The sequence below is a fragment of the Clarias gariepinus genome, chromosome 24, assembly GCF_024256425.1.
Source record: "Clarias gariepinus isolate MV-2021 ecotype Netherlands chromosome 24, CGAR_prim_01v2, whole genome shotgun sequence".
Lineage (NCBI taxonomy): Eukaryota > Metazoa > Chordata > Actinopteri > Siluriformes > Clariidae > Clarias > Clarias gariepinus.
The window spans coordinates 11,070,123-11,082,315 of record NC_071123.1 but is presented as its reverse complement, the minus strand read 5'-3'; the positions used below and the strand labels follow the sequence as shown (position 1 = coordinate 11,082,315).

Here is a 12,193-nt window from a genome sequence, read left to right as displayed (position 1 = left end):
GTTTTAGACAGAATTTAAATATTTTATGCAATTTTTGAAGTAAAACATGAAATGCTGGGTCCTCACCCTATCCTCCATGCACACCACACACTCGCTTGTGCCTGGTGTGTCCAGTGGGCTGGGGGCTGTAGGGGTCAGGGGAGTGCTTGGGGTTCGAGGTGGGGTCAGCTGGTGCTGCAGGGAAGTGCTGGGCATGGACGGACCAGGTTCTTGTTCCTCCTGAAACATCTTTGGGGAATTCTTAGGAGAATTCCTAGGGGAATCTGAGTTTTAAGACATTTGAAAAGTCATTTCTACTGTAGTCAAAAAAAAAAACTTTTACTGTTAGTAAAAAATTTATGATCTCAAGAATGTGAAGTATATGTGTAATCTTACTCTGTTGCTCCCTGGCCCAGTGCAGGAGGGATTTCTGGACTCCCACTTCACTGATTCCCAACTGAAATAGCAGGTAGCAAGAAATTTTAAATTCTCTGTCTAGCTGGATTTGAGTTACTCACCAAGATTAAGGTTAGGCCATTAGACTAACGACGTAACTGACCAACCTGAAATTAATATTTTTGTATAACTTGTAGATGAATGTGATTCTGCAGGTGATGAGCAAACACGGAGATAGAAAGCAATCAGTGAAAATGTGTGCACACTAAGGAGTGGACAGCCCTTTGTGTAACTGGCATTACTTTTGTCATTTTCATGCATTCAAAAAAAAAAAAAAAAAAAAAAAAAATTGGGTTGGTCTCAAGGAGGGAAGGTAAGAGAGCTTAAAATGTAGTTTCAGCCTACTTTTTGTAATTTCAGTTACAATCATATCCAAACGTTTACACCATTAAGAATTGACGGGGGTGTCCAAGTCAAACCTGGAACTTTTGATTATGCAGTAAAACAGAATACAGTTATCAGAGTTAAAATATCCCTTACTTCTCTGTATAATCCGCCATAATTATCGCGCACCTGCAGGAGGGGGGGGGGGGTGCGCCTGCGTAGGAAGCCTACGGAGTAAGCGAGGAGCGACAACAGGTTGAGGTCACTTAAAAGTAAGTTCTGACGCATATCTTTTTTGTTACACAGTGTCACTCACTGCTCACTAGATGTTCATTGATTTCTTTGTCCCTTGTTTTATTTTCAACATCAAAGTACAACGGTTGTTACAGTTTTTGCATAAATCCACTGTAATCACGACAAGTCGTTTGCAGTGTTCTGTAGCTTCGATAGATTACAGTTACAACAACGTACAATGTACGTACAGTACATTTCTATTTTCAGTTTCTATTTTTAGTTCTATTTTTCCTAGTTAAATTTTATTTTATTTATTTAATTTTTTTATTTAAATTTTCTATTGTATTTCTTTTATTCATATTTATTACTATTATAAGCTTTAATTCTCTTTTTAAGGTCACTGGCGGTCGTGTAAGCATTTCACTACATTTCGTACTGTGTATGACTGTGTATGTGACAAATAAAATTTGAATTTGATTTGAACTTATTTTACTGTATCTTATAGCTTACAGTCTTACGGTCAAAAGCGTGTGTTCTCCACACCTTTCTGTATCCTTCCGTGTCTTAACAACAACTGAACAACTAACGTGTGTGATAGACATGCAGCTACATAACTGTGGGATGATGTCACAGAACAACTCATGAAATGCTGTCACAATACAAATTACGAGTATGATACTTAATGCTTAATGCTTAACTAATAGACTGAAATAAAATAAACACAACAACAAATTACAAGAATGAAATATGGCCCTTACATTTCCAGCCCCTAAATGACAGGCAGGGAGACTGACAATTACACACATTTTTTTTTTTTCTTTAATAATAGGGCCACAAAATTTAAGATTAAATTCAAATTTAAATTAACTTTAACACTTTAAACATTTGTTTACGGTTTAACTTCAGGTATTCATATCGCTGCGTACCAAATGAAAAGGAACATGACCACTTTATAAGATAATTGAGAGTCCATTTCACATATAAGGCACAGCTTATTGATGGGTCTTTCCAGTGTTTTAGTTTTGACCAGTACACGTCTCACAAGTACTTTTTTTTATCAGGGAACACTTTCGTGATCCGTCCGACGACCCATGAATTTCTTGGAGAAGACTCATCAATTATTAGAACTATGTCTCCAATTGAGAGTTTTTTTCTCACTTGAGACCATTTTTGGCGCTCCTGAAGCAAGGGCAAGTATTCACGCACCCATCGCTTCCAGAAAAAGTCGGCAAGGTATTGGATTTGCTTCCACTTGCAACGTGCGTAAATGTCATCTTTTTGAAAAGTCCAGGAGGCAAGTTTGGCTGTTTTTTCATCAGCATCCGTAGCAGTGGTAAGGGGACGGTCATTCATTATAGCTTCCACCTCACACAGGAATGTATGCAAGCTCTCATCGTTTAGTGTTTGTTCTTTTAGTATGGACCTCAAGATTTTTTTGACTGATCTTAACTGCCTTTCCCATATTCCACCAAAATGAGAGGAGGAGGATTAAATATCCATTGTATCCCCTTTTGCATGAGGACGCCTTAAATTTTTGACTGATTCCACTGTTGGATAGCTTTATGCAATTCAATCTCAGCACCTATAAAGTTGGTTCCGTTATCACTTCTCATGACTGTCACCTGGCCTCTTCTGCACATAAAGCATCGAATAGCATTTAAGCAGGAGTCTGTATCTAATGACTGCGCAACTTCAATGCGCACGGCTCTTGTTGTCAGACAAGTAAACAATACGCCATAACTTTTAACATAACTTCTACCTGGTTTGACCTCGAAGGGTCCAAAATAGTCTAAACCTACGTTAGTGAACGGTGGGTGATCTGGTGTTATATCACGTGGCAGTTCTGACATTTTTTGTTCGCTAGTCTTTGCTCTGATCTTTCTACATATCACACAACTGGACAGAAACTTTCTCACAAGGAAATGTACAATCGGAATCCAGTGTTTCTGCCGCAATTTTGAAAGCATATAATTCCTTCCACAATGTCCGACCTGTTTGTGAATGTCTCTTAAGATTAAAGTTGTAATGTGTGAGTCTTTGGGTATAATGACTGGGTGTTTTACATGCTCAGGCATTGCAGACCTACCAAGACGTCCTCCGACTCTTAGCACTCCATCCTGCAGTACTGGATCTAGTTTGGAGAGACAACTGTTTCTTTTTACAGATGCACTACCCTTTTGTAACATGGAAATTTCGTCTTTGAATTTTTGGTTTTGGACAAACTTAATAACTTCGTTTTCTGCCCTTGTTAAGTCCTTAATTGTTAGACTTTACTATAACCTTACGGTTATTGGGTTATTTGCCTGTCCCTTAATCCTTTTTGTTCTCTGTTTAAGCATGTCCTTAACGCAAAGAATCCAGGCAACGGATCTTTTCAACTTGTACCAGTCAGAGTGATAGTTAATCAATTTACTCACGGCATCTGTGCTCTCTGTAGTCTTTACGAGATTCACTGAGGCTGAATGTTTAATCTTAATGTCATCCTCTTTCATTGGCAGATCATGAATGTTCTCAGGCCATTTACTCTCTGGTTATTTGAGAAAGAAGGGGCCATGGATCTAATTGTTGTTTTTCATGAATTTTTCACAGGAAACTCCCCTGGATGCGGCGTCGGTAAGTGTTGACATACCTCCACTGCTGTGGCTTGGTTGACTGTCGTATGATGGAAATTCTGTTAGTGACGAAGGTTTTAAAGCGAAGTTTTTCATTGACAATGTATCTCAAGACAGTTGTACTGTCGGTCCAAAACACAGAGTCTAGCAGTTCTATTTCCAGTTGACCTTTCAACATTTTGTCATTGTTCACAGCAACCACTGCCGCTATCAATTCCATTGGGGGGATAGTGGTTTGTTTCAGGGGCACTACACAAGAATTCCCCATCATAAATGCACAGTGTGTGAGGCCATCAGCATTTACTAACTTAAGGTATGAGACAACTCCATATCCTATCTCACTTGCATCTGAAAAGTGGTGAAGTTGTGCTGTAGCTGTAACCCCAAAGTCAACTGGTTTTACGCATCTTGCTACACTAAACTCAGACAATTGATGCAACTCTTGTAGCCAGGCCTTCCATCTTTTTGTGGACTGTTTGGGAATGTCATCCTCCCAAGCGAGTTTTTCTTTACATAGCTGCTGCCTTAAGATCTTAGCTGGCAGTATGACTGGTGCAAGGAAGCCTAAGGGGTCATAAATTGAACTAGTGACCGACAAGATTCCTCTTCTAGTCACAGGCCGCTCTTTTAGACTAATCTTGAACTTGAGCATGTCTGAATTGATACACCACAGCACCCCTAAAGCTCTCTCAACAGGGAGTGCGTCTTTACTCAAGTCTAAGGCCCTTATGTCTTTGATTCTTTCACTCTCAGGGATGGAAGTTAGTAATGTACAACTATCACTTGCCCACTTGGTGAGGTGAAACCCTCCACTTGCGCAAAGTTTGGTGAGATTGTTATATAACGCAACTGCTTGATTATGACTAGAAACAGACTTCAAGCAGTTGTCTACATAAAAGTTTTTTAGTTCTGTGTTGACTGCCTCAGCAGATGCATTGCTGCGGTTTTCTTCTGCTGTTTTTCTAAGGGCGAAGTTAGCTAAGTTTGAAGATGATTTTGCACCAAACAAATGAACACCCATTTTATATTTACATTTAGGCATTTGGCAGACGCTCTTATCCAGAGCGACTTACATTTTTTTTTATCTTATTACACATCTAAGCAGTTGAGGTTAAGGGCCTTGCTCAAGGGCCCAACAGTGGCAACTTGGTGGTTGTGGGGTTTGAACCTGGGATCTTCCGAACCGTAGTCCAATGCCTTAACCACTGAGCTACCCCTGGCCCCCATATATATATATCTTATATATTCGACCAAGTCTTGACTCACCTCCCCATTCGGCCTCCATAGGAAATGCAACAAATCTGTGTCCCTTTCCGGAACTCTAACCTGATAGTACATGCCTTCCACATCTGCCATCATGGCAACTTCCTCCTGTCTAAAGCGTGTAAGCACTCCAATGAGTGAGTTTGTCAGCTCGGGTCCCTGCAGGAGCTCGCTATTTAATGATACTCCCTGATAGCTAGAGGCACAGTCGAAGACTACCCTTAGCTTTTTCTTTTGAGGATACACCATGGTGAGGTATATACCACACTTGCCCATCTTGTCGACTTAGGTGAGGTGTAGGAACCTTAACTGCATGACTCTTTTCAAACATGTTGTTCATGAAGCTTGAATACTCTTCATGAAAGGAGCGGTTATTCTTAAACTTCCTTTTGAGGTTCAGTGTGCGCTGCATGGCTGCACTTCGGTTATTGGGCATTTGAATAACTGCTTTCTTAAATGGGAGGCCAATGTAGAAGTGATTGTCGGTGAACTGCAGGGAGTTAGTTACAGAGTCTAAGAACTGATAGTCCTCTTGTGACAACTCAGCTTTGTCATCAGAGTTCCGTTCAGGAAAATTGTGGTTGTACTGTTGTATCAGCATTTGTTCTACACTTTCGATGGAAACTCTGTTGACTGCAACGCTCGCTTGCTCATTGTCACGCGTGGGTTCCTCAACCGTCTCTCGAAGAGGTCCATTTATGGTCCATCCATTTCACTGCATATGGCCCATTGTGTTTGCTGTTAATTGACATGGTTTTAGGAGCCTATGCTCTTTGTTACCTATAAGAATTTCAACTCTAGCATTAATCTGTAGCAGAGGTCGCTGAGGTATGGCCACTTATCAATGTCGTGCTGTTGTGGAATGTTTTCCACTGAGACTGGGATGCTCTTTTGTGTGAACACTTTGGGGAGTTCAACAAAAGTGTTTTCTTCCAGACCACTAACCTCAAAGTCAGTAACTTTCTACTTGTTTCCTCGCGTTCAAGGTGCTTAACATGTTGTAAATTTTTTTTATACCTTGTACGTTTAATCGCCTTGCTAGCAGAGCTACCTGGGTCCATAAAGGTGAACGTTTCTACTGTCTTATTACCTTTCTTGGACTTTATTTTAACAGGTACTATGGAGAGAATACAATCATCTCCAGACGCAGTGCATGCGCTTGTTTCATGACTCACTGTAACAGGCAGTGTTTTAACTGGTTCAGTTTCGTCGGCTTTTACGATCGCTTGAGCTGTGTCTTGTGCTGCGATGTGTAGCATGCGAGGATGTTTCTTTGAGCACAACTGACATGTAATTTTCTTTGTGCAGTCTTTGCTTAAGTGTCCTTTTAACTAAACATCTAAAGCAAAATCCATTCCTTTTTCATTCATTTGTCCTTATATGTATTGCCGTTAAACTGGTAGCATTCGTCTAGGGCAGTGGTTCTCAAACATTTTCTGTCATTCCCCACTTAAGAGGGTGGGTGAATTTTCAAGCCCCACTTGTCAACAAAATGATAACGAAATCAGCCAAGTTTACTATTTATTAAAATATAAATTTCCAAACCAATAAGATAAAATAACACCAAGTTCAAAACAGATAAAATACACGTGCAATTGTTATAACAGACTTACTTCGTCACTTATCTAGAGCTTTCTTTCAAAGAAGTCAAGTGGCTTATTAACGTGACTGGGGTGTGTTGTCTTTAAGTGTCTTCCTACTTTGTTCGTTCTCATGCTGTCTGCTGCCAGCGGTTTAAGACACAAAACACCAGAGGTGTGGACTCGAGTCATGTGACTTGGACTCGAGTCAGACTCGAGTCATGAATTTGATGACTTTAGACTCGACTTGACAAAATATAAAAAGACTCGGACATAAATAACTCGGACTTTCACTTGGACTTGCGCCTATTGACTTGTAAAGACTTGCTACTTCCCATAAAAAGCCCAAAGATAAAAAGTATGTTAACACGGTCCGCTCTATCTCTGTTTATGTGTCTGTGCGCGTGTGTGTGACAGAGCGCATGCGCGTATTCGGCACGACATCCAATCAAAGTACCGTAGATTCTTTTGATTCGACAGCGTCCAACGTGACAACAACGTGAATGCGCCAGTTCGTGAAATGATACCGGAGGTAGCTTCGTTTGGCTATAAAAAATTGGCTATATGCGCGGACCACTGAGCTTCTACGGAACGCAGTTAAGGCCAAAAAGGAACTAACTCTAGCCATCAGGATGTGTTTCCCTTGTTATCTTGGACATACAGTATTTAGAATGATGAACCTCGGCTGAGTCACTTGTAGGCTGTAAACATGTCAGTACATGCGTTGTATTGTTTATATTTAATCACTGGTATACACTACCCATGATTTGCTGATTTCTTTCATATGCAGTTTGGGTTTATTCAAACAATGTGACCTAGTGAATTGACATCACGCGGATAAAATGCTGATTATCTCGCATGATAATAATAATAATAATTGAATTATTACCGCGCATAACCCTTCGCGGGCGAGCCTTCTCCTAAATGCGCGTTCCCTGTGCCCTTTTCACGGGAGTGGGGCTAAAAAAACGCATCCTGATGGGGGAACAAACTTCGACACAGCATGAGGTAGCCTACGTGAGTGTATCACACAAGGTAGGGAGCAAAGTTCTTTAATGTTATGTGAAGAAAACAACGTTATTGTTTGTATGAAGTAGCCTACTTTATTGAGAATATGTGCTACCATTTTACATTGCTACTAGCATTTACTAACATTTGTATTTTTATGTATCTGAGCAATGTTCTTTTATAAAAAAAAGGTTTGTTTAATAAATACAGATCTTACAACCATACATAATCTGTATACATTTTATTTTTCTGCTAAAAAGACTTAAAAAGACTCGAAAGTCAAACCGTAGGACTTTGGACTTGACTCGGGACTTGCTTGTCTTGACTCGGGACTTGACTCGGGACTTGAGGGCAATGAATTGAGACTTACTTGTGACTTGCCAAACAATGACTTTGTCCCACCTCTGCAAAACACACACAGGTCTCTCCTCTGCCCCCACCATCCCCACCATGAATCTAAGCGTAACATAGGCTTCATCATGTTTTCCTTTCGGCTGGCTTTTGGTTGATTAGGCTAATAGTGCTAAATCACTTGCTTTTTTGTGGTCCATGTAACAAATGTATCCATTGACGTTATTATGCTCACTACATACAGAACACTACCTGCCACGAATTGCCCCCCCCTCCCCCCCTACATAATCTCTTTTAAATAATATATTAGAACATAAAGTCATAGGTTTATGGTTTACACATTATAAATTACACCAAACGAATTTGATTATAAAAAATAAACTATATAAAAAATTTTGTATAGGGGAAAAAAATTAGTTATATATTTTTTCATATACAACATGTATATTTTTATATTGCTTATTTTATAATCAAAATAGTTTCGTCTAATTTTTCATCATGAACAATATTTATTTAGTGTAATTTATGATGAATAAAAGTTAGTTTTGTATTAATGACAAACCCCTGCAAAATAAATGTGCCATAAAATAAACATTATATGAGAATTTGTATTAATCGTCTCGATGGCTGTCACGTGCCTAGGGTTAATTATAATAGTAATAATATATTTGATAATAATAAACCTTTGAATGTATGTCCTAATATAATATTTGATAGAGATTATGAAGGGGTGCAATCCGTGGCAGGGGGGCATTTTAGCGCATAACACCGGTTTGTGTCGCAGGTAAAGTTAGTTTGATATTCGCATCTTCGAATTTAATAGCTGTGTAAATAAACCCGCAAATAGGATACCCAGATATATTTCCTCTCTACATTGTCTTTAAGCTACATCCGCCCTAAATTATACATGTTTAAAAGCATAAACACCATTATTCTCTACGGCGCAACGAATGATTAAGGGATCATCGCAAAATGCCGCACACCAACAAAAAGCGTAGAACGATATTGATCTTCCCTTCTGTTCAGCGCCTGAAGGATCAAAAAGTAACTTTGTCGCCACACTGGAAACTAGAAATGCCAGACTAGAACTGCCTGATAAAATATTAATTTTTAACAAAAATACAGAAACATCAGCATAAACATTGGAGTAAATGAAATTACGTAGGCCTGTATAATACCGAAAGTTTCCTTATGTTGTTCCTCTGAAATTAACATGCTGACGTTAAACCGTTATTGTTGCATCATGGTTCCACTTTTTCTCTGATGTTATTTTAATTTACTTGCATTAATGATCCATTTCTTTGCGTGTGATAGTTTAGTTTTGAGTGTCTGATCTTTATTGTCAATTAAAAAAGTATAAATTAGAATAGGTACTTTTCTATTATTTTCCACTAATTCCCTCCCGTTCATTGCACCCCACCTGTCATGTCTGTATTCCCCACTAGTGGGGCGCGCCCCACACTTTGAGAACCACGGGTCTAGGGTATGATCTTTTACACAGAATGCACAAGGTTTAGTAAAGGCACTGATAACCGATGCACCACTACTCTTTACTGTAATCAAGTCTTTATGATTTTTACCAACCTGTTTTACACCGGTTGCAAAGCTGCTACCTCTTTTTCCTTCCATTTTTTGCTTGAGTCCTGACGGAGATTTGTTGCAGTGTTTTTTATCACTAGTTGAAACGTTCAGGTCGCCGAAAAATGGGTTGGACATTGCTTTTGCTTCTTGCTCTACGAACTTCATCAACTGCACAAACTTGGCTCTTGTTTGGGTGCGCCTTTCATGCTCGTATGCGTGGTACCTCCATCTTTCACGCAGTTTGTAGGGCAGTTTTAAGAAAATAGTCCTCAAGTTGGTAGCATTATCTAGCTCATCCATGTAATCGATGCTTGACATAGTATTGTGACAGTTTACCAGGAACAGGGAGAAGGTGGTCAGCGACTTTCCGTCCTCTGACTTTATTTCCGGCCAGTTGAGTGCCCTTTGCATCAGTGTTGTAGCGATTATTTGTCTATTTCCAAAATAATCATGTAACAGTCTCATAGCTTCTGCATAACCGCGATGTTCTGGCATCAGCTGGCAGCTTTTCACAAGCTCCCTAGGCTGTCCACTAGTATACTGCTCAAGATAGAACAGCCTAACCAGATTGCTATCAGTTCTGGTTTCAATGACATATTTAAAGGCTCTTACAAAGGACGTGAACTTAAGAGGGTCGCCATCGAAAAAAGAAATTTCGCGCGGAGGTAAGGAAGATTGCCTTTGACTCTTCGCAAATATTTCTGTAATATCTGCCTGAAGTGGCATCCTACCCTGAGACTCTACTGTATCAGTATTGTAAAGTGAGTGTTCGTTACCTTGGGTAGACCGTCCCATTAAGGTGCTTGACATTATGGGTTTGGAACTCACGGGCATGCTTAAGTGGGTTGCTCGGAGGTGTGATGGCAGTTCGAGGTATTCCGTTGCCGAACTGTGGTCGTGGTGTTCATTGTATTCCGGTTCGGGGGGGTGCACCACTCTTTTCAATGACCACACTCTGTCTCGCAGGGTGTTGTTTTTTTTTACAGTCCTGGTACAATTTTATTTCAGCATCTGCAATTGCAAGCGTCGTTTCCATTTCCAGCCTTTCCTTTTGTGCCTTGAATTGTGCTTCCTCCATTTCTAGTGCATGCCGATCTCCTAAGGTTGCTGCCTTAGCCAGCAAGGCTGCTCTGTTAGCTTCTGCCTTTTTTAGAGCTGAGGATGCTGTAGATGTTGAGGACTTCTTGGATGCCGCTGACGTTACGCTTCCGTGCCTTTTAGGCGCGGGCGTCTTGAGCTCCAACATTGACACGCTGTCGTTTGGCGAGACTCCATCGTCAACTGTTTGGGACAACTTAAAGCGATTACTAGTTTCCGCAATCCACGACTTCACTCTTACTATGAATTCTGCGCAGCGCGTCAATCTAGGGTAGTACCAGTGGTGCTGATCGGTTTCACGCTCTTCATCCTTTGCGCACGCTCGCACTTTTACATTGCTTTCAATAAAGTCATCTAGCAGCCCTTTGTATTCGCGGCGCTTGGCTTTAACGTCATGCAAATTACAAACATTGTCCATAAGCGCCTCTAGTTCGTTGTATAATACGGTCAACTGACTCCACTTGCCTTCTCTGGTGTTCTTTAGTCTGTGAAGCTTGTCTAGGAATCGTTTTTGTTGAGCACCATCACCCGCTCAGATTCGACGATAGCGATGTTGTCCTCGCCGTCTGACATGGTGAAATTTAAGCAGGCAAGTCCTCTTCTGGCTTTCGGTTGCTTGTCAACAGTCGATGCGTGTTTTTTGAGATTGCACGTGCGCTCTTCACTCCACGTTCACACTCTTAATTCACTTATCATTTTTGCAGCGGAGAAAGCTTTTGACTTTACATGTACGTGCATGTTATTCACAAGTTCTGACGCGTGTCTTTTTTGTTACACAGTGTCACTTACGACTCCAGACATTCGTTGATTTCTTTGTCCCTTGTTTTGTTTTCAACATCAAAGTACAACAGTTGTTACAGTTTCTTGCATAAATCCACTGTAGTCACGACAAGTCGCTTGCTGTGTTCTGTAGCTTCGACAGATTACAGTTACAACAACTTATTTTACTGTATCTTTTAGCTTACAGTCTCACGGTCAAAAGCTTGTGTTCTCCACACCTTTCTGTATCCTTCCGTGTCTTAACAACAACTGAACAACTAACGTGCGTGATAGACATGCAGCTACATAACTGTGGGATGATGTCACAGAACAACTCATGAAATGATGTCACAATACAAATTACGAGTATGATACTTAATGCTTAACTAATAGACTGAAGTAAACACAACAACAAATTACAAGAATGAAATATAGCCCTTACAGTAACGTAATTAGTAATCTGATTACTTTTTACATGTCATAATCAGTAATGTAATTGAATTACAATTTAATTAGTAGTAGTCAATTAGTAATTCGTAGTAGATTACTTTTTTGAGTAACTTTCCCAACACTGTTCATTAGTGCTTGAATACCATCAAGATAAAGTTTTCTCAGTCGGATCGGACTGCCTGCTTCACTTCTAAAGAGCCCCACAGGAACTCCTTTACATGTCGAAATGGCTGTGATTGTGTGTACGTTTTCCACAGACAGATGTGTCTCTTCTGCAAGTTGACGGACAAGTTATTATAAGGATTTTTAGAGATCAGGTGTTCTACTCACTCAATGTTCGTGGGAACTACTGCAATGGGCTCCGAGCCACCTTGGGTGGAATTATTTACAAACAGATGGCCTTCTTTAAACCTTTCGCACCATTTACTGCATCTGACAGTTTCATCACCTTGCTGTGCTTGAAGTTATCGGTTAGTTCGGTTTTACACCTTCATTCAC

The 12,193-nt window shown here is 40.2% G+C and overlaps 1 protein-coding gene across 1 annotated transcript in view; it reads right to left on the bottom strand.

The window, feature by feature from the left end:
- Positions 1 to 12,193, bottom strand: part of lrsam1 (leucine rich repeat and sterile alpha motif containing 1) — a 31,332-nt gene that overhangs the window by 3,223 nt on the left and 15,916 nt on the right. Inside the window, exons 22-23 of the mRNA XM_053485072.1 lie at positions 376 to 436; positions 67 to 263 (exon numbers count right to left, since the gene is read on the bottom strand). Coding sequence (XP_053341047.1) covers positions 67 to 263; positions 376 to 436 — 258 coding nt within the window. The remainder of the gene's footprint in view (positions 1 to 66; positions 264 to 375; positions 437 to 12,193) is intronic.